This window comes from Lichenostomus cassidix, chromosome 3 (genome assembly GCF_008360975.1).
Source record: "Lichenostomus cassidix isolate B80296 chromosome 3, HeHo_3.0, whole genome shotgun sequence".
NCBI classification, from domain to species: domain Eukaryota; kingdom Metazoa; phylum Chordata; class Aves; order Passeriformes; family Meliphagidae; genus Lichenostomus; species Lichenostomus cassidix.
Genome location: NC_139483.1, coordinates 11,025,004 through 11,052,461, shown reverse-complemented (window position 1 = coordinate 11,052,461; position 27,458 = coordinate 11,025,004). Strand labels below are relative to the sequence as shown.

The window sequence follows — 27,458 nt, the reverse complement described above, 5'->3', positions numbered from 1 at the left end:
AATTATTTTCACTTCCACAGATGGGTGCTTGCTTTTCAAAGGTTTTCAATGGCTGTCCATTAAAAATTCATTGTGCAACATCTTGGATAAATCCAGATACAAGAGGTACTATATGATGACTATTTTACCTATTGTGTCATCTCCTTGGATTTCAAGTGAACTTAGATGAGCACGACTATTGCTTTTAAAATAGTTGGTCTTTAATTACGCCACTGTTGTCTAAAATTCTATTGGTTTTATTAATTAAGATATATTGGGTGAAGTTTTTTGCTTTAAATGAAAAGAAAAAATTGCATATTGAAGTTTAAAGACTCTTCTCAACATTTTAGTTGAAAGGATGACAATCCTAATTTATTTGTAAAAAAAATCTGACTTTTGGAAGTCCTAATTGAGAGTGATTTCTTTATCATTTACTTAATTTTTTTCCCTTGAGATCTTTCTGGTCCTACAGGATTCTGCATCTGTTTATTTTTACGTAAATTTTAGTAATTTATTATGTAGCCTACTAAAAGGGATAATTGGCAACATTGTACTTGCTTTGTCTGCAATTACACCTTTTGATTATAAGTTGTTACAGACATACTACTGAGATCAGCAAGAAAACACTTGGATTTTTTTTAGAAACTAGAACTGGGGATGTAAATCTTCTGGAGTTTACATCGTCTCAATAGGAGATGTCTGCCTTGTCTGCATGCCTATGTGCAATCTAGGGGTTTGATTATGTACAAGAAGTGAGACACCCACAAACTACTGAGAAAATGTTCCAGTCAATACTGCTGTAGAAGTATTCCAAAAGAAGGCAATGGATATTTGACAAAACATACAGAAATGTCTAAGTAGGATATGCTGAAGTTATTCCTGTGGTTTCCTGCTTGTGGTTGAATTGTTTTTTTGATTTCAATTATTATTCATAAAATAAAAGACTGAGCTTTCCTAATGTCTTAAAACAGCCCAATCCATAAATTTAAGCTTCCTTATCAGGATTAATTTTTCATGCTTCCAAACACCATAACTATTATGGTTTGATTTGTTTTCATGTATGTGAATGTTCTAAGTTTTTTTTTTGGTCAGGGTATACCTACCTTCCTGAAATCAGTATTTCTACCTTTTTTGTTTGTGTTTGCAGATCAGTACTTGATATTTGGTGCAGAAGAAGGTATTTACACACTGAACCTCAATGAACTTCATGAAACATCAATGGAGCAGGTATATTTCTGGTTTAAAAAAATTATCACTTTTTTAACCACTCAGATTAATGTTGTATAATCCTTGCAAAATATTTTTTATTGTATTTACATAGGCACTGACTACACTGAGAATTATCTTAAATGTTTGCTATTGAGGGTACTTTTCAGTCATGTTCAGTTAGTGTTTTTAGGCTGAACCATGTTCATCTAGAAAATCGTAATCTATCAGTGGTTTGAACTTCTTCACAGTGCATTGTTTTGCAGTTAAATGATGAGGTCAATAGTATGGAATTTCCCTGATGCATTTTTGGTGAAAGTTTCTATTTTCCTTAATGCTTTGTTACAATACAGAATTTTTGCAGCAAGCATTGTGTTTCAGCTGTAGGGAAGCAAGGAGATCCTTTATTCACTAGAGTTCATTCTTGTGTTCTTAAAAGCAGCTTTGCTGATGTGCCTCAGCTTACTGGATTCCATCTAAAGTTCTGTCTTTGCAGAGTCTTAGGAAAAGTAATTTTTTGGAGGGGATACTGGGGAGGGGAAATAGCCAATTGCACGCCTTTCTGTATTCTCCAGCTTTTATTACTCCCTAAGAGACTTGGTTTCTTTTCCTGCCTTCTGCCTAACTTAGGGAGCAATGCATGTGCCATCAAGATGGAGGAATTTGCAAGAACAGCCTTCACACTGTAAGCTGGAGGCACTGGTGTTAGTTCATCCTTCAGGGTCCAGACACTGTAGAGATCTCTGTCTTGTTGAGAGGGAGGCCTAGCTAGCTTGAACTGAGCTCAGTGACCCATAATCATACTGGTGCCTGAGTTACGTGGTTTAAACTTAGTTCAGGTACCACTCTGCTGCTGCATTGCAGTTGTAACACCTGCCCTGAGAAATATCACTAGTGCAATAATTCTTGTAGGCCAGGTAGACCAAGGCAAGGTTTGGTTTTTCTATTTACTGTTTGGGATTTGGTTTTAGTTTGGTTTTTAACTGGCAAGGAAGGAGAAGAGCTGTAACAAAGATCATGTAGTGTGTTGCCTAGTGAGCTTTCAGGGCAGTGTTTTAATAAGCACTTAGAGACAAGAAGAAATGCATGCTAACACAGCCAGTCATGTGTGGAACAAGAGGAATGAGTGACAGGTCAATTAACCTGCTAATTTGAAGAATTGCTGTTCTTTAATCCTCAGGTCTAAACCTACTGAGTCACAATATGCTCATGCACTTACAGAAGGTCAATCAAACTTGCATGTTAAATTTTGGTGCAGGCAGGCTGGTAGATTATTACTATAGATGTTTGTTACAGTGTATTTAGGTTATGAGAAGACTTCAGGAATAGAAGAACACCCTCTGTGCTAACCATTTTTTGCATTATTATTTATAACAGTCAGTAGGGCTTTAATAGCATTTCCAAGTTTTGTGTTTTATGTCATTGTTTACTCCTGTGTTTTATGTCATTGTTTACTCCCACTCTGTTTACTCCCAAGAGTCAAACTGAAAGTAGTGTCTTTGATTATTTTTCTCGATATTTCTCTTGATTATTTTTCACTTCACCAATGGGCCAAGAAGACATAATATACATTTCCAGGAGTTAAAGAAGCTTCAAGGTTAATATTTAAATTTTTTTTGGAGGGGTTATTTTTTGTTTTCATTCATGGGGTTTTTTTTTAAGAGCAAAACAATTGTCCTCCTGAGTGGTCTATCTAGCCCAGTAGTCTGTTTCCTGAAGTGACAGTGGGAAATGCCAGTGAGCATGGTCACTATCTATTTTTCTTAGACTTCACTACAGTCATTGAATCAAGGATGTTGGAGGATTCCTGCCTATTTTGTGTCCATTTTTGGACCTGTTGAACATGAGTATGTCTAATCCCTTGTTTGTGCTGTTGATACTTTCCACCTCCATGACATCTTGTGCCAGTAAGTTCCAGAAGTTAGGTAAGAGGAGGGAAGAAGTAGTTGCTGTTTGTTTGGGCTTTTTAGAGGGACGTCTTGTTGCTTTCTCCCCCATCTTTTTAGGGATTGCAGGATTTGACAAAAAACAGCTCTGCCTTGACCATTTGTTAATCATTTAAGTGAAGTGTGTGATCATGCCGGTGGAGAATCCCTTTAAAGTGCCAGTTTTAATTGTTTCAAGAGATTTGTAGTATCACAGGCTTTAGAATGGCTGTGGTTTGTTGACCATGCTTGGTTTACTGAAGCTCATGTTGTTGAGCTTTTCTTCTTTGAATGAGAAAAACTTGGTGGTTTTTAAAATTTTTGGAAACGGGTTGACTGATCTTTATAATGACATCTTGTGGAATATAGTATACTTGAAAACATGAGTATAAAACTTGCTAATGGTCTAGATGTTAATGCATATGTTAGATATAGTGTCTGTGCCTAAGATTTATTCTGAATTAACTCTGGAATCTGGGTAAACATTGCTTGGCTTATGCTTATTTTTGCTACAAAAAGCAAGTCAGTACTAGTTTTGTCCTGTCATCTATGCAGATGCTAATTTATGAAAGTCTCATGTATATGAAATTGAATACTACTTCTTTCTTTTTCCTTCCATTTATCAGCTATTTCCTCGAAGATGTACCTGGTTATATGTCATGAACAATTGTTTGTTATCAATATCTGGTAAGTTACTGTGCTATCTTTGAGTGGTAGTGCTGGTAAACACTTGGTTTCGTCTTTGAAGTGTGGTTTGTTTTCTAATTGCCAGGTAAAGCTTCTCAGCTTTATTCCCATAATCTACCAGGACTCTTTGATTATGCAAGGCAAATGCAAAAGTTACCTGTTGCTATTCCAGCACATAAACTCCCTGACCGAATACTTCCCAGGTAAATACACATCATTGGATATATCAGAATATCTTAATTCTGGGAGTTCAGGAGATGTTTGTGAAGCTCTGGGAACACCAAATGATGGGGGGCTCTGTTCACAGATTGCAATGAGTAACTCACATGTGCATTAATCAGAGGGTTGATCCCTGCATTTACATGGCTCAAGATGTGAATGTACTCTTAATAGAGAAATGGATTTTGGTGCACCTTACCTTCTTGTCATGAAACCTCTCGTTTCGGGGCATAACTCTTTTCAGGTATAGTCTAATATGGTAAATCCTGCTTGTACATGATGCTAAACAAAATCTATGGCCATGCCTCTCCTGGCTGCTGCAGAAATTAACCCTGTCCTGAGCAGAACCAGGACACTACCAAGCCACCCTTAGTAGCCCATTCAAATCCCAAGAGAAGAAGGTAGTAACACTAATCTAGTTTGCAGAAAAATCTTTGATTCTTAAAGTGCGTAGTGAAACACTGGTTCTAATACAATAATATTTCTGGTAGGAAATTGTGTTATAGCAAATCTGATTCTTTGCTACCTTTGGTTCTATTAACAGCTTTATTTTTATTATTAATTAATTAAATTAACATTTAATTCTTGGGCTCAGGAAAGGCTTCTTGTTCAGTTATCTGCAAACATCATGGTGCAATACTTGTATGAGAAATGTGCTTTTCCTAGAGGAGAATTCTAAATAACTAAGAGATAATTTATGCTCTGAACTGTTGTCTTCTGTGTACTTGCACTATTCTGCTCCCCTCTCTTCTAAATTTGACTTTGGTGGGTGACTTTGGCATGAGGACTGAATCAGCAGTGGACTAATAACTGTATTTACCATAAGGATCATGCTAGGAAAACCATACTAGATTCAGCCTGGAATGGTACCTCACCTAAGTTGCAGAGGACTCAGAAAATTTCTTGTCCAGTCATGTTGCTTCCCAACAAAAATGCAGCACAACCTGAATGTGAATGCCAAGCCAGTCATTCAGAGGCAGGAGAGATTAATTTAGATAATCTGTTTTGCTGTTTTACCTCTTGTTGCAGGGCATCAGGGTAGTAAAATTTAGCCAGGCCAAAGACATACATTTGAAATGTGTAGGAGAACATAATCCTTTCTTTTCTACCAGACCATAAAGTATATTCTTAAACAAGTTCCTGGATACTATGATGATGAGTGCTACATGAAAAATGTTAAAAGCAGAGTTTTCGGTAAAGACAGAGGAGAATTGAATTTGAAGTAATTTGTGAGGTTTGTATATTCATTTGCAAAATGTTCTAACGTCAGTTTATGATACTTGGTAGGCAAACATTCAGTCACAGAAAATGTCTGTGATGAACCTCCTTTCCAGCTTCTTTTCCTGGAGTGACCTTGAGCTGTTCCTTTCAAACCTTCCATGACTTGTTCCAACAAAAATTTGTGACCAGTCCTCAGTTTTCATGTTGTTCAGTCCTTTTGCATTCTCAGTCACTTCTGGACAGCTCCATTTGAAATGTTATATAACTATTTTCCCAATTCATATCTTTGAATGCAGCATCTGTCTATCAGTCCACTTATTCCCATCTTTTCTACAGCATCAAATTAGTTATTTTTATTTTCAAGACTACTGCAGCCAGCATCAATACTGCCTGTTGTCATCTAATCTGAGTAGAAACTCTGATTCCCATTACATTTTGGCTTATCTGACAAATTTTCAAATAATTGTTTTTATGATTTCATGAGAAGTATACAAAGATTTTTAGGTTTTTTGGTGGGGCAGATATTTTTCTATCAGTGACTGTCTAAAAAGCAAATTCATTCCATTGTTTTAGTTGATCAATAATTTTGTGTTTTATCTCTTGTAGGAAGTTTGCAGTATCTACAAAAATTCCTGATACTAAATGGTGTCAAAAGTGTTGTGTTGGTAAGTAAAGGTCTGGAAAACAAATGTGAAGAACCAGCAGAAATGGTGACAATATTAAGACTACTGAGTGAGGTTTAGGAGATAAAGGGAGAAGAGACTTTTGTCATGCAGACAGTGAGCTTGTTCAGGTTAGTCCTTGTGTTTAAGCAGTGAAAACTTTCCTATTTAGCTTGTTATATTTAAAGACAATTAACAAGAAAGGCAGAGAAGCAGAATGATGTCAAAATTTAACCCAATCCTCAAGAAGAACCTAATCTCCATGGATGGAGGAATTAAGAGAAATTACCATCAGTATTAAGCCAACTGACTTCCTAGCAGAAGTTTCAGTTACCAATATTGGAGGATAAAAAGCAAGGAGTATTTTCAGTTCTTTGAGAACAGTGTTGTCTCTGAAGCCTTCATATATGTGTTCAATAATGTGCCAGCTACCAAAGTCTCAAAGCTGCATTGTGTTAAGACGTATTTTAAAAGGGGGGCAGATAAATTAAAAAAAAAATACCCAAAAAAACCAACACTGAGTGTTAATGAATGCTGCAGGGAACACCCACAGGGGTGGAGTGATGGGACAGAATACGTCAAAACTGACATTCTGACACAGAAATTAATTTGGAAGTCCATATGTTTCTAGGTTTCTGTTCATGAAACAGGAAGCCTTGTGGTGTGTTTGTCTATGATTCTGTGGTTTCTGTCCTGCCAGGCACAGAATTGAACAAGGGTGCTGTGGTACTTGACGTTATGAGGGGGAGTCTTGACAATCAGAGATAGCTCAGCCTCCTGAGCCTGGAGAGCTTTGTGCATGATAGGTGTAAGTGATGATTTGTGAACACAGCAAGGGTGGCTGTAAGAGTCTTACTCTTTGTGGCCTGAGCCTCCATTCCTGCTGGCACATAAGTCTGCTTTTGGCCTTGGGGCAGCAGGAGTGCCATGGGAGGCAGAAAAAGACGAGAAGTTCTGGTCTTCTTTCTGCACCTTAAAGGTGTTGGTGCTTATTTTGTGGTTTCTGCTACTGAGTTCAGCCTTACTCAGGGTCACGCCAAGCGTTACTTGCTGCACTTTGCAGTCATTCTGACTGATGCTGAGTGAGAACATGGATTAATGAAAAAAAGCACTGATGTTTAAGGTGCCAAGGGAATGCTGACGAGTTACTGTGGCAATAAGGTGGTGTGAGCGTATTCCACTTGTGTTCTACAACCCACAGTACTGGATTGTACAAGCTTGTTATCTAAGCTGTGTTGTTAATTGCCTGATAGCCCACAGTAACTTTACTGCACAGTAAAATCTGGTCTTTGGATGTATTTGTACAAAGTGCAAAATAACACTTGTTTTTCTTAAAGGATATATTGGCAGTGCTTAAGGAGGGAAATCTTGTCAGTATTGTAGAATTGAAGTTGTGAAACTTCAGATTTCACAGGGCCCGATTTTGTAACTTTATTGTTCTCTGCCAGTTTTTGATTGTGTTCTGACAATGGAAGAATGGCACTTCCTGCTTTTTCTATTGTTTTTCAGTTTCAGCTGGATTTCCTGATGATCTAGAAGTGTTCATCAGAAATGAAAAGTTCTTGGATTTCAGACTTGCTATGACAGTGCATGAAGGGCAGCTGAGCTGTTGTTCACTGCCTGCTGTATAACTGTGTGTCATAGAAAAAGCCATTCTTTAACAGCTGTTTATGGTGATTTTGAGATAGCTTAGGCAAATCAGCACAGTAGACCCGAGACACTCCAAATGTGTGTGCAATCAGCTATATTTTTTAAATATATAAAAGATTAGAGTGGGGGTGATGGATATTTTCCAAAAGTATGTGGGCTCTTACGTAGCTGGAAATTGTTTTCTGTGCTTAGTACGCTAATATTCTCTCTCCTGTTTTGGCAGTGAGAAATCCCTACACAGGCCACAAGTACCTTTGTGGAGCACTACAGTCTAGCATTGTTTTGTTAGAATGGGTTGAACCAATGCAAAAATTCATGTTAATCAAGGTAAAATTACAATTACCCTCATGTTCGCTTTATCTTGTAATGATTTGTTAAGAATAAGTATTAGCCATTTCTTGATTTATTAGACTTTTCTCTTGGTTTCTGTCATATTAAATTGAAAATAACTTTAAAATGTGTCATTTATTAACTGACTCAAAATACTTATGAGAATGTTAATGTTTTTGAGGTGCACTTCAATTAGACAACTAAGCCCTTCTTCTCCATGAGCATTGCCCTTCAGCTGCACAATTGAAAACTGAGACTGGCAGGCTGAGACATGGGTTAACAGTGGTCTTACTCGCATACTAGAGAGAAGGTGACCACTAATTTTGTTTTTTGACACTGAGGTGCCCAAAAATTATTTTTGTCTCCCTGTCTGACATCACCTGAAAAGAGAAAGCCAGGGTGGGTTCATGCTTGTAAAATGGCAGCTGCTATAACTTGATCAGCCTGAAAGAGAAAGCTTAGAAGCTCAGTAGCCAGGGAGAGCAGTGATGAGCACTCTTGTCATCTGTGGGCAGCTGCATAGGACACATGATAAAAGACATGCTATTTTATTTTAACTGAATTGGTATGAGATGCTCTAAACTTCTTAACTCACTCAATTTGTATTTATCCATTCCTGTTATCTGAAGAAGTAAGCATAATATTACAAAATGTGTGGCATAAAATTTACCATACAGTTTGAATATCTAATAGCAACTCGGGCTACATTTGTTTGCTTCTAATATCTATTTTTGCTTATTTATCTAGCACATAGATTTTCCTGTACCTTGTCCACTGAGATTGTTTGAAATGCTGGTAGTCCCCGAGCAGGAATTCCCTTTAGTTTGTGTTGGTGTCAGTAGAGGAAGAGACTTCAACCAGGTGGTGAAGTTTGAGACTGTCAACCCAAATTCTACCTCTTCGTGGTTTACAGAAACAGGTTTGTGTGCTGTTGTCACTCCATTCAGAAATGTTCTTTTATTGCTGTTCTGTTATTACTGAAGCACTAAAAGGTAGGCTTCTCTGAGGAGGCAAATGGTTAAATCATCAAGGCTAAGTGATAATTGTAAGTTCTCTGCTTAAAAGGGTATCCTTTTGAAGGGTATCCTTTCCAGGTTGAACCAACGTGCTTGCACATGCACTGTTTTTGGATGTTTCTACTTGTTGAACTGATTTGGTTTCTCGAGATTTTTCGTACAGCAGAAGATGGAGTTACAGTTTCTTGCATTTCCATAAATTAGGCAGTACTTTATTACCCTCTGTGCTGTTTTGTGCTTTACCCTGTCACCATGACTTTTGTTTATTTAATAGATTTAGTAAAATTGCATTCTGAGCAATTCCTTGCGACATCTCTGTAAGGTGTGGTTTGGCTCTCCTGCAATGTGCCACTGTTGTTAGAAATGGTGTTATCAGCCTCCTGCCAAGATGAAGCATTCTTCTGGTGTTTATGGAAAGTGAAAAGGATTAGGACCACTGGTAGTAGGAAACCAAGTACTGTCCCATCACCAGTGTGGGCACCATGAGTGAGGAGGCCATCTGAGCAACAGCAGAAATTCTCTCAAGGAAGTGTGCTAAGAATGACTTCTTTGGAGTTGCAAGGTTACCCCCTAAACCTAGCTGCAGTAGGGAGCAGTCCCTAGTCATAGCTTGCAAGTGTGGAAGCAGTAAATAGCTTTTGTTTTTGCCAGGCATGGATCCCTTGTTGATTCATGATGAATTCATGCACAGCTCTGCGCTGGCACATGCACGAGTCCAGCTGAGCGTGGACTGTGGAATTCACTAAAAATAACAGTTTCTACCAGGAAGATACCCACTGACCTTCCTGCTGCTGAAAAGTGTATCAGATTTTGACACAGTTTAAAGCATAGCTACAATATCCAAAGTGAGCAGTGGATGGCCAATTAACCCACTTACCTACTTCAGACAATGCATTTTATTTTCACTCATGCCTGTAACTGTGTGACTTTATACTAGAGTCCATAAAAGGAGCACGCTCAAGAGAAATGTCTTGTTGCCATTTCTTTCTCAATAATGTCTGCATTGCTGTATAAATACCAGAGTACTAATCCCTTCTCAGTTCTTTTTTTTTTAAATGTGTAAAATTTAGCATTGCATTGTGCCTTCTACACTGTGTTAGTTTCCTTGAACTACTTGTGTGTTCTCTTGTTGTGTCTGTGTTGTTGTTTTCTCCTATTTTTGTAGCTCCACTGCAGACCCTTTTGTTGTATCAGCTTATTCCTGCCCCCTGATGGCAGGACAGTGATGATGCAATCAGAGTGTTATTTTTTGTAATTACAAAAAAGAAGCTGCTTTTGTATTTTAGGTAATGTGCTCTAATTTCTCATGACTAATGGATTTACTGAGTTTCTCTTTGCTGTATGAAAGATGCTTACAGAATCTGGGAGTAATGCTGAATTAGTAAGAGCTTCTTTGTGTGTGATTTTAATGTTAAGAAACAAATGGACCAAAACTTCACTTCTGTTTTGAGTTGACATGTCCACTAATCACTTGTGGGTCAAATCCCCATTTGCTGTGATGGAGACTCCTGCAGCTGTAACCCAGAAGACAAGAATATAACCCTTCTTTTGAGCATTTGGAGAAGGAAATAAGCCCCTATTTTTGGAACAGCTGGAGATGGAATGTCTGCAAATAGCAGCAAGAATTAAGTAGTAATATATAAGTCCCTATCAGGATTTAGAAATAAAGACAGAAGAAAAGTGCAGTGAAACAGCATAGTGTGAACAGTCACATATGTCTGCCTTTTTGCAAAAGCAATATGCAATTACACCAACAGAGAATAACGGGAGAACAATGTGCATGTGAGTTTGCTTTTGTGACATGGCTCAGAAAAGGCTGGATTAAATCCATACTTTAATATTATAGCTTCAGTTTTCCTGTCACAGCCAACATGTTGGATAAGTGGACATGCCTCTAAGAGAAGAGAAATGTCACTGGTAAGATGATTATTTTAAGTAGGTAAAACACACTAACCCATCAAAATGTCTCAATCTCTAGTACTTCCATTTCAAATTTCATGCTAATTTGTGTTATGAACTAACACTGTCATTTTTTTATAGACACTACAGAGACGAGTGTTGTCCATGTAACACAGCTGGAGAGAGATACCATTTTGGTGTGTTTGGATTGTAAGTTTAATATCAACTAAATATGTATGTATGCATATGCATGCATACTGTCTGTCTTCAAATTATGTTCTATATTGAAGATAATTCTTGGTTAACATTTCCTTATTTGTTGTCTAGGCTGCATAAAAATAGTGAATCTGCAAGGCAGGTTAAAATCCAGCCGCAAACTGTCATCGGAGCTCACATTTGACTTCCAGATTGAATCAATAGGTAAGTTGGATTTCATTGTTAGTCTTGAGCATCCCTGTAGAGGGGAGAACTGGGCAATCACCAACTGTATGAAATTTAACAAGAGCAAGTGGTGGATTCTGCACCAGGGATGAGGTAGTCCTGGTTAGGCATACAAACTGGGGGATGAGACGCTGGAGAGCAGCTCTGTGGAAGGAGATCTGGGGGTTTGGATTGACAGCAAGCTGAAGATGAGTCAACAGTGTGCCCTGGAAGCCAAAAAGTGGTGACCAGCAGGAAGCACATGGAAATTACATGAAGTTGTATATGGGAAAATTCAGTTTGGGTATTAGGAAAATAAGTTTCGCTCAGAGGGTGATCGATCACTAGACTGGGCTCCCCAGAGAAGTGGTCTCTGGTCCAAGGCTGTCAGAGCTCAAGCAGCATCTGGATGATGCTCTTAGTGATCCTTATGGGTTCCTTCCAACTTGAGATGTTCCATGATTAACTTGTTCAATGTTACAGTAAAGAATTAGGTATGCTACCTGTCTAGCTTTTGGCATTTGAAACACTGTCTCACTCGTTTTACTTCCTGTGAAAAGACTCTGTGAAAGGTTCAGCATGTGCTTTCCTAGGAGCAGTTAGAATGGGGTAATAATCTTGGTGTCTTTCTTGATTAAGCTAAATGTCTTGGGAGTATGAGGGAGACTTTTAGCCTCTAAAGGAATACCTTAACACAACCTACATAAACTCTGTGAATCACCCATGCCTAACTCATTTTGCTTGTGTGTTTATGCAGTCTGTTTTTATAAAGGAGGTCAAAGACTAAATTATATGATGTATCACAGGTTACATAAATTTTGTCTCCTTGTATAGAATCTGAATGAATTAGATTTGTGAAACAGAAAGAATACATTCTTTTGGCAAGTCTCCAGTGGTTACATACCTGAATTCCATGACATTGTATTGAAAGAGGGGTAGGAGGGATGTGTGCACAGATGGGAGGGGTAGCACCAGTAGAGGAGGAACATTGGCATCTAAAGTAGTCAGAAGTTGCAGGGAGTTTATTTCTGAGAAGAAGCTCTAAAATTTCAGGCCCTTCAAACATCAGCTTCCAGAGAAGAGGACAAGAAAATATTGCCACTGAAAATGCTTAAATGGCTCTTGATGTTTGGGAATGGGGAGAAGGAAGGATTCAATGTACTTGAAGCTTGTCACTCTGGGACCTCTGCATGGACTGTAGTTCTCACCCTGCTTGTCACAAATGAGCTTCCAGTGGCCTGTTCTGTCCTGGCAGTGTCTGCAAAGACATGCCTGTAACTTTTTTGTTAAAATTCCACATATCTTTCTGCAACTGTTAGAGGAGTTACCTGTTCAAAGAAAATGACACATTTAGGACTAGACATTTAGAACATTTTCTGGTTAGGTAGAAATATTTTTAAACCCTGCTCAAAAATGCATATATGCATTTATACATAATGCAACTACTTTTGAGGCAAGTTCAGAGATTGCTGAAAGATGTTCTGCAATCTGAGTGGCTGGATGTGATACAATGGAACATACATGTGCAGATTTCAAAATTGCAGTCTTGTGCTTTTGGCCTTAAAAGCAAGAGGTGACTTTATGCCTGAAAACTGATTCCAGTGTTCTTTCTTACCAGTCTGTCTACAAGACAGTGTGTTAGCATTCTGGAAACATGGCATGCAAGGAAGGAGTTTTAGATCAAATGAGGTGAGTACTGCATTTTGCTTTAAATTCTGGCTTCTGATGTAAACCACGTAGAGGAGAAATGCACAGTGCTGTTGTCTGAAAAAGAGTAAGACATTTCAATAACTTCCTAGGTTAGACCTAGAAGCTGGAGTCTCATTCTAAGCTTGTTTCATAATCTATGAAGCATTAATGGAGCTATACAAGAACCCCATCACATCTAACATGCAAAGCAAAAACAAGAGACTGGGCCAGGATGCCACAGAAAATATCCAAGCCTGGTTCCTGGTGATGTTAATCTTTGCCATAAATTACTTTGAAGACCACTGTCAGTCACTTAGCCTCTCACACATGGATGCAAAAATTTGGCCTTTGCCAGTGGTTCTGCTGCTGACCTTTAGCTTTTTGTCAGTGTCAAAGGAGTTGCCTGTTCTCTTGTTCCTAGTTCTCTTGGCTTACAAGTACTTTGAAGAATTGTCCATCTTTCACAAGGAGTATTTTTCCATCTTCAGGAGAAAAAGACCAGATTGACCTAAATATGATTTGTTTGGGTTTTTTTATAAAGTCCCTTTTTTAGCCAGTTCGATGTGATTTTTAGACAGAGTTAAACCATTGCATCTACCTTCCCAAGATAGGTTTGGTTTTTTTTTTTCCTTGCTGCAAACCTTGTGTACTTGTTAGGGAAAATGCTGTACTTTGTAGGATTTTTGTGAGTCTTTTAATTTGGTTATTAATGAATGTTTACAAACTTCACCGGTTGTTCCACCAGTGTTTCATTGACTGAGAAATTGAGCTCATTATGACTAACTGTATTTTAAGGTACACATAAGTCACACCATGCCAAGCTTAGATGTTCCACATTGTTTCACCATTACATTGACTTGCCCAAAACCCCAGTTGACCCAATCTATGAGCCTGCTCTGTGTGAACCAAGGACTAGAGTCAGATTGCTTATTTCCAAGGGTGCTGATGTTTATTGTGGCATTTGTGCACTACTCTCCCCATTGGTAGCTCTGCTCCAGCTGGGAGAGGCCAGGGTGCTGCAGCCCAAATGGATGTATTCTGTTGTTTATGTAAAGCATCAGGGACATTAGCTTGCTTTGTTACTGCAAGCTAAAGCCAGAACCTAAATGAAGAACTGAAAGCAGAACTGGGCCATTGACAGAAAGCAAGCCACCTAAAGCTTTTTCTCTGTAGAACATGTCTAGGGTAAGCTTTCTGGGCCTTTTTTAATTCCTTATCTCTCCTAGCTGTCCCACTAGCTGCAGCTGTTGAAAAAAATAAACCTCTTTTCTTCTGTAATAAGAAACGCTTTCAGTGCCAGGCTCAGGTCTTGACCATATTTGTTACTTTTGGGGAATTTTCTACTATGTAGTATGTAGGAAGTGGTTGCATGGGACAAAAAGCTGACTGACTTATTTGCAGCATTTCTTTTCTTTGAAGACATCATTAGTTTAGATTCCCTATTCTAATACAGTTGGCCTAATTGGGGATGACTTGAGCTGCTTGCAAAGTTATTTCCTTCCACAACTGTGACCTTCCACAGTGTTCTGATTGAGTGTGAAAAATGAAACAGAGAACTGTGAATTCTGACACAAGAAGCCCAAAGTCTGGGCAAAGATCGTATGAACTCAGCCCCACAGAAAGCAGAAATTAATTTTCTTAGAAAAGTGAAGAATTTCACTGCTGTGAATTAAAATTCTCTTGCAAGTTCTCTGCACCAGAAGTGAATCCACTAAGTCAGCTGGCATTAGTAGGATCTGAGAATGAGAGAAGAATCTCTGCTTACCTCAACAGTGTGAAATTTGGCTGTGTAGAAAAGGAGCTCTGTAAATAGTGCTGCCTGTTCACAAAGTGACTAAATACCCTTTGTAGTATGCATTAGGCTTTGGTTGACTTTATTGGTGAACATGATGGTTTTTTGGGTGCTTTGATATTCATGTGATCCTGAAGATGTATCACACAAGTACAGTTCACCCACAGAATACAAAGGTCTGCTGGCACTTACCTGAAATGTCAAAAGACTAAATTTTCTTTTTGCAATGAACCAAAGTACCACAGATTAGATTTTTTTCTCTGCTAAGGTTTTCAGAATATCAACTTAGTGCATTCTTACTACAATTCAACAAAATGTGTTTTATGTGTGATTTACCTGACCCATTTTTGGATATCCACTCTAGAGTCACACTGATAGCACCCTATCCCTTTCAGTCATGGCTGTAAAGAGAATTGCAGTGGTAACTCAAGTACCATGCTGAACCCTGCTGTTATGCTTGCAGTTGCTACCAGAGGAATTCATGTAATGTGGAAGGAATTACAGAAAACTTCTATATCTTATCTAAAAATGACAGTTGCATTAAATTCTCCATCAGATATAAATCAGCAGTCACTTGGTAATATCAGTCACAATCAATTCTTCTCTCTTTACTGATGTTAAAAACAAAATTAAAACACTTGTTCTCTTAACATGTAAATATTTATTTTTATTGTCTAGATCACACAAGAAATTTCTGATAATACGAGGATATTCAGGCTTCTGGGATCTGACAGGTAAGAAGGGAAGTCAACCTGACATACTAGAATAGAAGAATAATGTGTGTTCTCCTACCTTGTAAAAGTTCTTTTTGCATGTTTCTTGCAAATTCCTTTTTTAGCCATCTTAGACATTCCTTTGTGTACATGGCTACCTTCCAGTCCTTCGCTTTTCCTTCTCTTTCTTAAATTAAAAAAAATGAAAAATCTAAAAATGTTTGTGGGCTTCCAGAAGTATTCAGCCATGTAAGAAGCTCTTACTTGGCCGCAGTCACAATCTCCAAGAGTGTTCTCCTTTTTGTACTGTAATTCTTTTATTTAACTTGGTGAAATCTTTATTTTCAGATGCTCTGCTGCTGTAGCTCATCAAGATTAGCTTTTGGAGACAAATCCAAAAAATACTTTAACTATCTCACTTTCACCCCCTTTCCTTTCCTTTCCTTTCAGAAAGGAAATCTACTAGTTGTTCTCCCAGCATGGCAGCTCTGGTCTTGTAAGAGCTCTTGATAGTGCGCAGTGTAGCTGTTGTTTGGTGTCTGCTCTCAGGACACTGACAGCCTGTCTGTGACCCACCAGATACCAGCCTGCTGAAGTCAGTAACTGCTGTTTTAGAAGTGTCACTGACTTCCTCAACTTTCTCTGCCCTGGTGTCAAACTTTGTACTTCTGTAAGAGCCACAGAAGCAGCAGCTGTTTTGTCTCTAGGGGAGTGCATGCTGATGTGACAGTTTCACCCAGTAATGAATTCACAAGAGCTGCAAAGATAGGCTTTAACTTTTCTTTTGAGAATTGCCTCTGTCTTATGCTGCTTGCAGTAAACTCATGAGGCATCGTAGAATGACACTGCAAAAAATTGCCTTGTGAAAATGTCCTCTTCCCCAAATGTGATCCCATATATTTCTGCCTTGCTCTGATAGTTTCTCAATTCTAAGACAATGTTTTCAGGGTTTTGCACTGCAATAAACATTAATTCCAACTTCTTCATATACCCTTTCCCTTGCAGCTCTGTCCTGTTTTGTGCTTGAGCTGTGAAACCTTTTCCCAGTAACATAAGTCCTTTCCTAAGCAGTTCATAGGAGCTGCTGTTCCAAGAAGTCAAAAACTTGATGTCAGTCTAATAAAAGCTTGTGTGTTGCTTTCTCCTCATGAGCAGGGAATTGCCTCATGGCATGGGGTGTCATTCCCTTTGTGGAGCACATTGAGCAGAGGTCAAGTTCTCTGAGCCATAGTTTTGCAGCAAACAGCCTTTCCTGTCTGCATGCACAAGAGATGGATTTGAGTTTTCCACGATCTGCCTTCACTTCAGGATGTTTGTGGAGGAGGGTTCAATCATGAACATCCTTGGCCATTTAGCAGTTTGTTGCCTGATTAAAAATCTTAGTTTGTGCAGCAAAATTGTGACTGCTAATTTCTCTTCAAAGAAGAGAAAGGTCTGATCTAGGACATCCCTTATGGTCTTTGCAGTTGTAGGTCCAGCTAACCCAGTCTCTTGTCTCCAATGCTGACCAAAAGTGGATGGCAAGGAAAAAAAGCCTCTTCACATAGCAGTTCTTTCCTTGAATATTCTCTTGGCCTGAAAATTTTTGTCTCTGGGACTCTCAGAGTTGGAGTAAATTTCTGTGGATTAGGTTACATGGGCTCAGGGATTAACTAGAAATGCTCATAGAAGAGTCAGCTTGGTTCATGTGTCATTCCAATGGCAAGAGGCAGACTAACAACTTTCAGAACTGGAGCCTGATTAATGGGTTAGCTTCACAGAGCTCCAGGAGAGCACAAGCCTAGTAAGGGAGTGATGGACCCTTTTCAGAAGCTTTCACTAAAAGGGTGAGAGGCAGCAGGGATACATTGCAGCAAGGGAAATTCTAGCTGGAGAAAAGAGGGGTTAACATGGTATGGGTGATTCAGCACTGTAGTAGGAGCCTAGAGAGGCTGTGGGAGATCCTTGGAGACCTTGTCTGGTTGAAACCATGAGGTAGCTTTGAGGTTGGCATTGGTTTGAGGGGCTTTTGGACTAAAAAGCATCCAGGGAGACAGAAATGACAACCAGTCTGATGGATCCTAGGAAAGAATATTTAGTTCTATCCAGGATTGTTTTTAAACTAAGGATCACTTGACATTGTGGCTTTTTGAATTTCCGTTTTAGGGTCGTGGTGCTGGAGAGCCGGCCGACGGACAACCCGACAGCCAACAGCAATTTGTATATCCTGGCAGGGCATGAGAACAGTTACTGAGGACAGCACGTGGCAGGCAGCTCACTGTGAGGAGAACACTCCTGCTGCAGCAGCACTCGTGACTGGCTGGAATTGCACAAAAGCTGCAGTAACCCCACTTCAGTTACTTTATAATTTATTGTGGCATGAGAGGAAGATGAGAATTGTTTGTGGTATGGACACAGAAGCATTATAATACCACAGAAGTGCTTAATTTACTGTTATGTAATCTTTGTACATATGCAGTATTTTTCAGTGAAACTTCTTGCTGAAGCCCTACACTGACTTTCTGTAGATAGAGGTCCTCCTGTTAAGTACAAGTGTCTTACCTGTACAGATGTAAAAGTCACTGAGGATGCAAAAATTAAATCGGGGTACTATTATAAGGACGTCTCATGTGTTTATTATAAAGTGGGATTCTAGCAACAAATAGAGTACATTTAGCAACACTATTGTATTTTATTATATGTAATTTACTAATACAAATAAATATTAACTTCTAGAAATTGTAACCAAGGCTGTAATCAGATTACAATCTTGTTTTAATTTCGATACAACACACTGGTGTTCATGTTTGCACAATGTATTGAGATGTGATGTATTTAGTCACAAAGGTAAGCTGTGACTTTGTGGATATGACTTGGGCTTCAAAGTTCCTTTTTTTTTCATTTATTTGGGTAGATTTCTTTGTGAAACAAACCAGTTAAACACCTGTATTTTTATATTTAATTAAAACTTTCCTTATGATTACTTCTCTATGCTTGAAAACAATACCTTATGGATGGGTGTCAGTCCCAGACTAGTGGTACCTGGCTGTAATTCTGCAATAGGTGTTTGAATTATTAGTGTATACAATGATAAAAAATAGTTATTACTGTTTGTCTTACTAAATAGTTTCATATCATGATGAAAAGGAGCAACATTCCACATTGTGGAAATGGCTCAGAGATGTTGCCATTTTGACTTTTTTTTTGGCCTTATAACCATTTTCACACTTTTCTTGATTTTAGGATGTTAACACATGGCCAAAATTTAGTTACTACCTCATTGAAACAATACAATGGTTACTACGCATCACGGGAACTTAGTTTTGATCAGAAGTATTTTTGATTGCTATTTTCCAATGGAGTGTGTAAATGCCAAGTTTTAAGCAAAATGCACACATTTGACTCCTTTTTTTGTATATGTTCTTTATATTTTATTGTGATAATATACACTAAAACCAAACTAAATTAAAAGTGATTTATGGCCTGCGTTATTGTTGTGATTGGTAATGCTTTGAAATATGTTCCCTAATGTATATAATGTAAAATAAAATTTTTTAACATGTTGTTGTACAATTAGATTATCACCTGCACTGATTTTCCACATAAGACTAAAATGGAACATACTGAGTTTTCTGCTATTAAATGGTTGTGCCAAACATAGAAGCTGGGCGTCTCTGAATGTATGAACAGAGGTTGCTGGAGCTCCACTCAGTTTGGGTCAGCATCAGTACTGTTTTGGCCTTTTTGGGCACTGGATATGTAGATTTGAGCTAAGTCTTTCCAAATTCCAGCTTGTTTGGTTTTTTCCCTCCATTCCCTGCTTTTCCACCTGTGTTGATTGTAAAACTGATTTTTTTTTTTTTTCCCAGCAGATTTTTTTTTCTGCCTATGGGCCTCAAGCTCACTTCCACCAGCCCAGCCCCATCCTGGCTGTTCCTCGTCCTGAGCCTTGGCTCACCCTGTGGGAGAGGTGGTGGCATGAGCTCCACTGCTGAGCAGCTGAGTTCTCAGACAAGTCGAGAAGCACCCTTGTGAAATCCCCAGGGGGCTTTCCATCCCTGCCTCCTGTGGACTGTTCCTCACTTGGACGTGCAGAAAGTTGCTCAGTTTTAACAAAGTGCAGTACAGCTGATGTGCTATGACCATACTGTACAGCAGCTGGGGCCAAGTCTCTCAGGTCATTGCTGAATTATAGGCACCGGAAGCTAAGGTCTGTTGGTTTTTACTCTGGGAATTTTTGGTACAAGCACGCATGCAGGGATGCAGCTGGAAGATGGAAAGATAAAGTGGCATGTGGCTAGAAGGGCATTGTGCTAGGGCAGGCATGTTTCCAGTCTATTGGTGTGGTCGGGACAACTTTGCTTTTCCCATGCTGCTCTCCAGCCTCAATGATAAGAAGTGAAGGGTTCCTGCTTTTTTGAGGAATTGTCCTGTTGCAGGATTTGGGGTTTGTGCCAAAAAACTTTCTTTCCTTCATCTTGATCTGCTTGACTACTCTGCTGACAGCTGAGCCCAGGAGCCTGAGTGTCTGGCAAATCAAAAAGTCTCCTTTGCTAGACCTGCAGTTGCCTTGAACCAATGTTCTCTTGAGCCATGCCTGGTAGGACTTTATGTTTGGGATCCTGGTGTAGGATTGGGATTAGTGTGTGGCTGACTGATGGAAGCAGACAGAGCCAGGAACCCCCAGCACAGGCACCATGAGGTTACAGGCAAGGCCTTTGCCTATGGATGGTGGACACAGCTCCTCCACCAACCTCTGGGGCTTCTCTTTTCCTCCTTCCTGGCCCCTTCCATGCTGGCTCCTGGTGAGTGGTCTGAGCTGCTGGCAGGCAGGAGGGTTGAAGTGACTGCAATGGGGCACTCACCAGCCTGGCAGCCAAGTCTGATCAGCACAGGGGCTGAGCTTGGGCCTCAGCCCAAACAGAGCCTTCTGACAGGGAACAAAGCAGTGGCATTGTCTGTGGCATTGTCAGCTCCTGGAAGCTGGGAATGAACACTGGTTTTATTTTGCCCACCTCTCTATGCAGTGCTGTCTTTCTCTGTCAGAAACTGGATCTGGTGACATGAAAAAGAGGGGGTTTATACTCAAATTCTGCATCCCACAGGCCTTGACTGAAAGCAAGAGCTATGCAAGATGAAGCATGCATTGCTGGCTGCCTGCAGCTTTACACAGGGAGCTTGCACTGGGGCTGGGGGAGCCCAGCAATGCTGTGAGCACTTAAGGGGGGTGGATGTGTCCCCCAAGTAGGGGATATTTCTTACACCCCACAACGTTCAGCTTTAGTAATAGCCCTGCTGCTTTTTGAAGGATTGCATGTGAAAAGGTGGCAAAAATACGTGGTAAAAATAGGGACTGTGACACAACCTCTTGCTTACAGTCAAGGAAGTACACCTAAAACATGGGAAGTAATGTTTCAGGCCTGTGTCATCTATGAGTGGTGTAGAAGAAGCTGTGGAAATTTGTTTGGGGAGGGAGACACAGATGCTGGTGCACTCCCAAGTCCTTACTGTGGACAGCAATGCTGGGTTTGCTGCCTGCTGAGCATCATCCTCTCTAGCTGCTTTGCTGTTGCTGGAAGCCTGCTGAGCATCATCCTCTCTAGCTGCTTTGCTGTTGCTGGAAGTCTTCTATACTCCTTGAGTGCAAATTTTCATAGAATGATAGAATGGTTTGGGTTGGAAAGGACCTTAAAGACCATGAAGGGCACTCCCCCTGCCATGGCCAGGGACACCTTCCACTAGAGCAGGTTGCTCAAAGCCTCATCCAGCCTGGGCTTGAACACTTCAGGGCTGGGGCATCCTCAGCTTCCCTGGGCAACCTGTGCCAGTGCCTCAACACCCTCACAGTAAAGCATTTCTTCATAACATCTAACTTAAATCTCTCCTCTTTTAGTTCAAAGCTATTCCCCTCGTCCTATCACTACATGCCCCTGTCAAAAGTCCCTGCCCAGCTCTCTTGCAGGCCCCCTACAAATACTGGAAGGCTGATAGATGGTATTACCAAAGCCTCTTTTTCTCCAGGCTGAACAACCCCATCTTTGTATTACAGAGAAGTGCTCCAGTCCTCTCATGATCTTCACAGCACTCCTCTAGCCTTGCTCCAACAGGTCCATGTTCTCAGTCTATTTTCTGACCAAATTTATCAGGCACAATTTGCCTTTAGTGAAGCCAAGTTGGCTGTCACACATCATCTCCTTATTTCTCTTGTGCCTTAGCAGAGTTTCCAGAAGGACTTGCTCCATGATCTTGCCAGGCACAGAGGTGACCAGCCTGTACTATGTTGGATCTTTTTTCCCTTTTTGAAATGGGAGCTATGTTTCCCCTTTTACTGACAGAAGAAGTGTCACCAGAATGCCACAACTTCTCAAATATGATGGATAGTGGCTTTGCCACTTCATCTGCCAGTTCCTTCAGGATCTGTGGATACATCTCATCAGCTCCCATGGAACTGTGCACCTTCAGGTGCTTTAAATGGCCTTGAACCTGATCCCCTACAGTGGGTGATCCTTCAGTCTCCCAGTCCCTGCCTTTCCCTTCTGCAACTGGGGCAGTGTGGCTGGAGCACTTCCTGGTGAGGAAAGGACAAAACAATCATTGAGTACCTGTGCCTTTGCCTTGTCTCGGGTAATCAGGTCTCCCCTTTCCTTCCACAGAGGGGGATCCTCATTTTTCCTGCTTTTCCTTTTATCACCAACATGCCCACAGAAGCTTTTTTTTGTTGTCCTTGATGTCCCTGGCCACATTTAATTCTCTCAGGGCTTTAGCTCCTCTAACCTGATCCCTGGCTGCTTGGACAACCTCTCTGTATTCCTGCCAGGCTACAGCCCCTGCTTCCACCCTCTGCAGGCTTCCTTTTAGTGTCTGAGTTTGTCCAGGAGCTCCTTGTCCATCCACACAGGCCTCCTGGCATTTTTGCCCAACTACTTGTCTCAGCTGGATCAAAATCCGCGTGTCCCAGCCCGATCCATCCCCGTGTGTCCCGGACAGATCCATCCCGGTGTGTCCCCGCAGATCCATCCCCGTGTGTCCCCGCAGACCCATCCCGGTGTGTCCCAGCCAGACCCATCCCGGTGTGTCCCCGCAGATCCACCCCCGCGTGTCCCATACCCGTGTGTCCCAGTCAGACCCATCCCGGTGTGTCCCCGCAGATCCCACCCCCACGTGTCCCATCCCGGTGTGTCCCGGACCGATCCATCCCGGTGTGTCCCCGCAGATCCCTCCCCGCAGTGTCCCAACTCCCGGGTCACCGGCAGTCCCCGGCAGCGCCCGTTCGCCCTCCGGCCGGCAGGGGGCGCGCGCGGCCGGCCCGCCTCGGGCGTCACTTCCGCCAGGAAGGCCGCGACCACGCGTGGCGGGGCGCAGGCGCGGGGGGCGCGGGGCGCCGCCGCTCCGCGCATGCGCCGCGGCCGCCGACGGAGCGGGCGAGGACGGGACCGGGGAGGTGGCGGCGCTCGCGCTCCGACCCCGCCCCTCGCGGCCCGCGCGACCCCCGTCCCGCCGCGCGCCCCCCCCGGCGCCCCCGCGGCCACCCCCGCGAGCCGGGGCGGGGAATGCGGCAGCCGCCGCCCCCCCCCGCCGCTGCGGGCCTGCCGCCCCCGCCGGCGGCGGGGGAGCGCCGGGGCTCCCGCTGAGCGCCGCCGGCCCTCCCGCGCGGCTCCCGGCCCGCCCGGCCCGCCCCGGCGGCACCATGCAGGCGCAGCCGCTGCTCTACGAGTTCTTCAGCGAGGAGAACGCGCCCAAGTGGCGGGGGCTGCTGGTGCCCGCCCTCAAGAAGGTGAGGGGCGGCCGGCTGCCCGCGCCCCGGGGGCCCGGCCGCGGGGTCGGGCACGGCGCCGGGCGGCAGCGGGGTTCCCCGCGGCTCCCCGCGCTGCGGAGGCGGCTCCGGGGCTGCCGGGGGTCGGTCGGCCCGTCCTGCGGGGCGGGAGGCTGCCTCGGTGGTGCCCCGGCCGGAGGGGCCCGGCGGGGCGATGCTCTGACAGACGGAGCCGTGTAGATAAAAGCTGTGCGATGGACACGGGAGCCTTGTCCCACCTTGGCCCGGAGGGAAGCGAGCGGTGCCGCTGCGGGTTTCTGCTGGTCTTCCTTAGTGACACGGCTGGGAGCGGGGGGATTGTTATGAGCAACTCCTGAGAGAATTTTGGTTAATTAGTGTTCGTGTCTAATGGCTTTTAGTTAACCTTCTCTTAGTTTAAATACCTTTTTGCTGAGAAGGCTTAATCAGGACAAACTAGCAAGTCTTGCTCCCTCAGGCTGGTGAGGCTTGTGCCTGTGGTGTGGAAAGAATTTATTTGGTAGAGAGGAAAAAATAGAGGGGGCTCCTCTTCCACTTGCAGCCTGAGCCTAGAAAGTAGAAGGATTAAGAAACAAGTTTTCTGACACTGTTACTTTTCTGACACTGTTACTTTTCTGACACTGTTACTTTTCTGACATTGTTACTGTTACTGGCTTCACATTGCAGAACTTCGGTGGTTTAGTCGTGCACAGCAACACTTTCTGAGTTACTGTCTAGTTACAGTAACTAATTGCAACTTTTGAGTGAAAGGCTCCTTCCTAGGGCTTGTTGAGAGGTCTCAGGTACTGCAGTTGTACACTTGCAGCATTTCTTCCTAATTTCCTCCTGCAATGTATTGTCTCTCTTCTCTGGGCATGCTCTTTGAGGCCTTCAGCACTGTGTGGCTTTGTGCAGTTCTTGGAAGTCTTTTTACTTGTCTCATCCGTAGCACGTGCTGTTAATATCTTATCCCTGGGTAGTTGCTTCCTTGGAGCTTCAGCACTAACCACACGACTCACTTGTGCTTGTGAGCACTTGGACACCCATCCAGCTGAATCCTGCTTGGAAACTGGAGCTACTCGAGGGCTCAGCCACAGAGAGCTTGTTCCTTTGGAGGATGGTTCGTTCCATGGTGGAGCAAATGTTTGTCAAATTTGGAAGGAGTCTCAGTGCTGACGACTGGAGTACATGGAGTGAGGATTCAAAGCAAGAAAGCATTAAAACTTTGGAATAACTTGTGACATCGGAGCGCAAGATTTCTTCCTAGTGGACAAGCCATTCATGAAGTCACCCTGCATTAAAGATGCTTCCTGGAGTTTGATGAATTCCACAGTGGAAAAAGGAATTCTGGAATCTGAGGTCAACAGTAAAGGCCAACGAGGACAAGCGACCAAGGATGACAAACTGGCTCTGCAAGGTACAGTTGTCTTGGTTTTGTTGTCCTCTGCTCTGTTTCTTATTGTGGGTAGAGAGGTGACAGGTGTCAAGGGGAGCTAGTTCTGGAGGCTTGACATTGAAACTTGTAACTGTCTAGCAGGTGTTGACTCTTTTGACCTCAGCTTTTCATGAGATCACCACCTGTTTCTTACCTTTGCTCGGGCTGTTGCTGTTTACTACTGCTGCTTCTGTAAAGATGGAAATAAAGAATCTGTCCACATTGTCACCAGCACTACTGAAGAGCCAAATACTTGAGTTACAGGAAAACTAGTTGGCAGATGGAGTTGCTAAATTATTATCTTACTGGCTTCTTCATTAATGGAGAAACCATATAATGTATTTTCCTAACTTAAAAGAGGTACAGATAGTTTTGAGTAGAGTGTGTAGGGTTTGAGTAGGGCCCTGCAAAAGGCCCCCTAAAGTAATGAACCTGTCACAGGTGGCAGGTAAACCCACAAACATCATAGTGCACTTGTTTGATAATCCTGTCATGGTTCACAGGACAGGTGCAATACTGCAGCATTGCAGCCAGTGACCCCTTGGGTAGCTCACAAAAGTCCTGAGCTGTACCCACAAGTCAGCACGTGGGTAAAGTAGAGTGGGTGGCAGTGGGGTCAAAGGGCAAGACTGTCCTGGAGGGAAACTGGTGCCTTGTGACTTGGCTGAATTGCTGGAGCATTGCTGTCTCTGTAAGAATCAGATTTTTGCAAGCTCACGTACATCCTTTTGTTACTAGAGAAGAACCTTTCCTTCACTTCTCCCTTAGCTCACCAGATGCTGACACTCATTCTCAGGTAGTGACAGCAGCTGAACTCCACCTGAAACCAAGCAGATGTAGAGGCAGAATTGTAATGATTTCCTGCACAGGTGGAAATCAGACTTAATAGTTTGTGGAGATCTCTGTTGAATTAATAGGTCCAGTGAGGAGAGTGGCATTTATGTTAACATTGTAAAAGCACATATACCAGGATGGAGTGTTTGCAGCTCTTGGGGAAAGCTGCCACACGTGGTCTGAATCATTAAAATGCCGTTGCCCTTTTCTAACTGTGAGTTGGCTTCTGATGCAGAGCTCAAACTACAGCCTCGGGATCGCTTTCTTAAAAAATAGGTGTTATTGAATCATTGCAAATACCTTTCTTTTTCCCAATGAATTATTTTGATTCTATTTTTTATCAAGCAGCAAACCCAAGAATATAGAGTAAAAATAAATCTCTGCCTACATCAAGCAGTTCTTAGGTGACCATGCCTTGTGTTTCATTGGGCATGAACCTTAGCAGTAGAGCTGTATTTACTTTGAAGAGCTGCATTTGCAAAAAGCAGCTCTTGTACCATTGAGATCATAATGTAATCCTTTTTCTTCTGATTCTTCTTCAGATGCTGTCAAGATAGACTCCAGTGCACTCTATTAGGAAGAAAATGATGTCAACTGAGATTCTTCTCTGCCTGGTCACAGTTATTTTGAAGCTGCAAAAGAGGAGTGTTGCAGAGATCTTTGGTTGCTGGCAGAAGGCAGTAATCATGGTGATGAGGTACAAGAAAAGGAAGAAAGAATAACAACAGGTGTCTGAAATTGTAGTTGCAAGGATGGACAGAAGGTGAGATGCTGGGCCAGAAGATGAAGGATTCGAGACATGTGAAACACCAGAGCTCTTGGGTACCTGGAGATGGAGATACACAGCTTTTAATGCACCTTGTAAAACAGACTCAGAAGGGACACCTGCCAAGTGATGCCTCTTCCAGCACTGGTGTTCCTCTGCTATTGAATTAATATACTTTATTCTGGTTATAACCTTTTTAGTTTTTCTTAAACATCATTCCTTATGGCTTCATCTTGTTGGTATAACTTGTTCATGGAGTCAGAATGTCTCTGCATGTACATGATGCACTTGTTCCCTGATCCATTGGTTTTTGCGGTAGGAAGCATGTCATCCTTACTGATGGGTACCTTAATCCATTTGATGATGAAGAAAAACAAAAGAATGTTCTGCTGTTTGCATCCCTCAAGTTGTTTTGAATCACTTGAGCAATTAACAAGGGGTGCTGTTGGAATTTGTTGTGATCAAAATGATTGGACTGATGTGCCTTGACAAATGAAGGGGATTTGCTTCCTCAGTTAAAGCACCTGTTCCAGACACTGTGCTTCCAGGTGTTCCAGTCAGTCATCTGGACCTTTCATGGAGCAAAAGATGTGGGAAAAGCTGCTTCAGTGACTACAGAGTTCTCAGGAAGCTCTTGCTGACAAAGATATTCCTACCTGACTTTTAATTATCTGGTTCTTCAAATTGATAACAAGCCAGTTGCCACTTGCTACCCAGAATATCACTTCTTACTCTTAGCACTGCTTCACACAAGATGCAGAGCATTCTTAATTTCTGATGCTTTGGGACCTCTGTTCTTCTGATGGCTATGGAGGATAAAGTTAAGAACTTCCTACAGTTCAGGTCTTTACTGCATGATTTTTTTCACCTGCTTGGTGGAGCAGTGTAATAACTGCTGCCATTCTGAGACATCAGCAGAATGTTAGCAAAAATCTGAGTCCTGCATCCTTAGGGAACGTTGCTGAAGTGTGCATCCAAGACATTTTTATCTGATTTAATTGACTGTATTTTTAAATGATCAAGGTAACAAAATGTGGTCAGGGTTACCAAATATCAGCACAGATGTACAAGAATAGAAGAAAAAGCTTTTTAAGGGGTGCTGACTCTAGAAGAACACTCTTCCGTGCAAGTTGTACATAAAGTACTTAGTCCTGGAACATTTTGGTGATAAACTTGTTAGTGTCTTTTTAGTCATTGAGGGAAAACAAAGAGAAGATGTGTTGAGTGAAAATAAGAGTTATAACATTAGTGAAGGCTTCTGAAGG

The 27,458-nt window shown here is 42.0% G+C and overlaps 2 protein-coding genes and 1 long non-coding RNA gene across 10 annotated transcripts in view; 2 read left to right on the top strand and 1 right to left on the bottom strand.

The window, feature by feature from the left end:
- Positions 1 to 18,876, top strand: part of MAP4K3 (mitogen-activated protein kinase kinase kinase kinase 3) — a 66,307-nt gene extending 47,431 nt beyond the window's left edge. For 4 of the 6 annotated variants that reach the window (XM_085054468.1, XM_085054467.1, XM_085054466.1 and 1 more), the window contains 12 exons: positions 21 to 105; positions 1,127 to 1,206; positions 3,737 to 3,797; positions 3,883 to 4,000; positions 5,844 to 5,902; positions 7,773 to 7,876; positions 8,627 to 8,798; positions 10,936 to 11,004; positions 11,122 to 11,214; positions 12,833 to 12,903; positions 15,374 to 15,429; positions 17,554 to 18,876. In XM_085054468.1, the coding sequence (XP_084910594.1) occupies positions 21 to 105; positions 1,127 to 1,206; positions 3,737 to 3,797; positions 3,883 to 4,000; positions 5,844 to 5,902; positions 7,773 to 7,876; positions 8,627 to 8,798; positions 10,936 to 11,004; positions 11,122 to 11,214; positions 12,833 to 12,903; positions 15,374 to 15,429; positions 17,554 to 17,641 (1,056 nt within the window). In that variant the 3' untranslated portion in view covers positions 17,642 to 18,876. The remainder of the gene's footprint in view (positions 1 to 20; positions 106 to 1,126; positions 1,207 to 3,736; positions 3,798 to 3,882; positions 4,001 to 5,843; positions 5,903 to 7,772; positions 7,877 to 8,626; positions 8,799 to 10,935; positions 11,005 to 11,121; positions 11,215 to 12,832; positions 12,904 to 15,373; positions 15,430 to 17,553) is intronic. The other 2 variants (XM_085054465.1, XM_085054469.1) reach the window with 1 other exon arrangement.
- Positions 18,578 to 22,485, bottom strand: LOC146439051 (uncharacterized). Its single transcript, XR_014850657.1, has 2 exons — positions 21,227 to 22,485; positions 18,578 to 19,984 (listed from the first exon to the last, which is right to left on the bottom strand). It is a non-coding gene; the product is annotated as an uncharacterized LOC146439051 (long non-coding RNA).
- Positions 22,486 to 22,788: 303 nt separating this feature from the next.
- Positions 22,789 to 27,458, top strand: part of SOS1 (SOS Ras/Rac guanine nucleotide exchange factor 1) — a 46,174-nt gene continuing 41,504 nt past the window's right edge. Inside the window, exons 1-2 of one of the 3 annotated variants that reach the window (XM_085054429.1) lie at positions 23,854 to 24,575; positions 25,970 to 26,190. Coding sequence is in view for 2 of the 3 variants with exons in the window: in XM_085054431.1 (XP_084910557.1) it covers positions 23,075 to 23,161 (87 nt within the window). In the remaining variant the exon portion in view is untranslated. Of the gene's footprint in view, positions 23,162 to 23,853; positions 24,576 to 25,969; positions 26,191 to 27,458 lie in introns of those variants that run through there. The other 2 variants (XM_085054431.1, XM_085054428.1) reach the window with 2 other exon arrangements.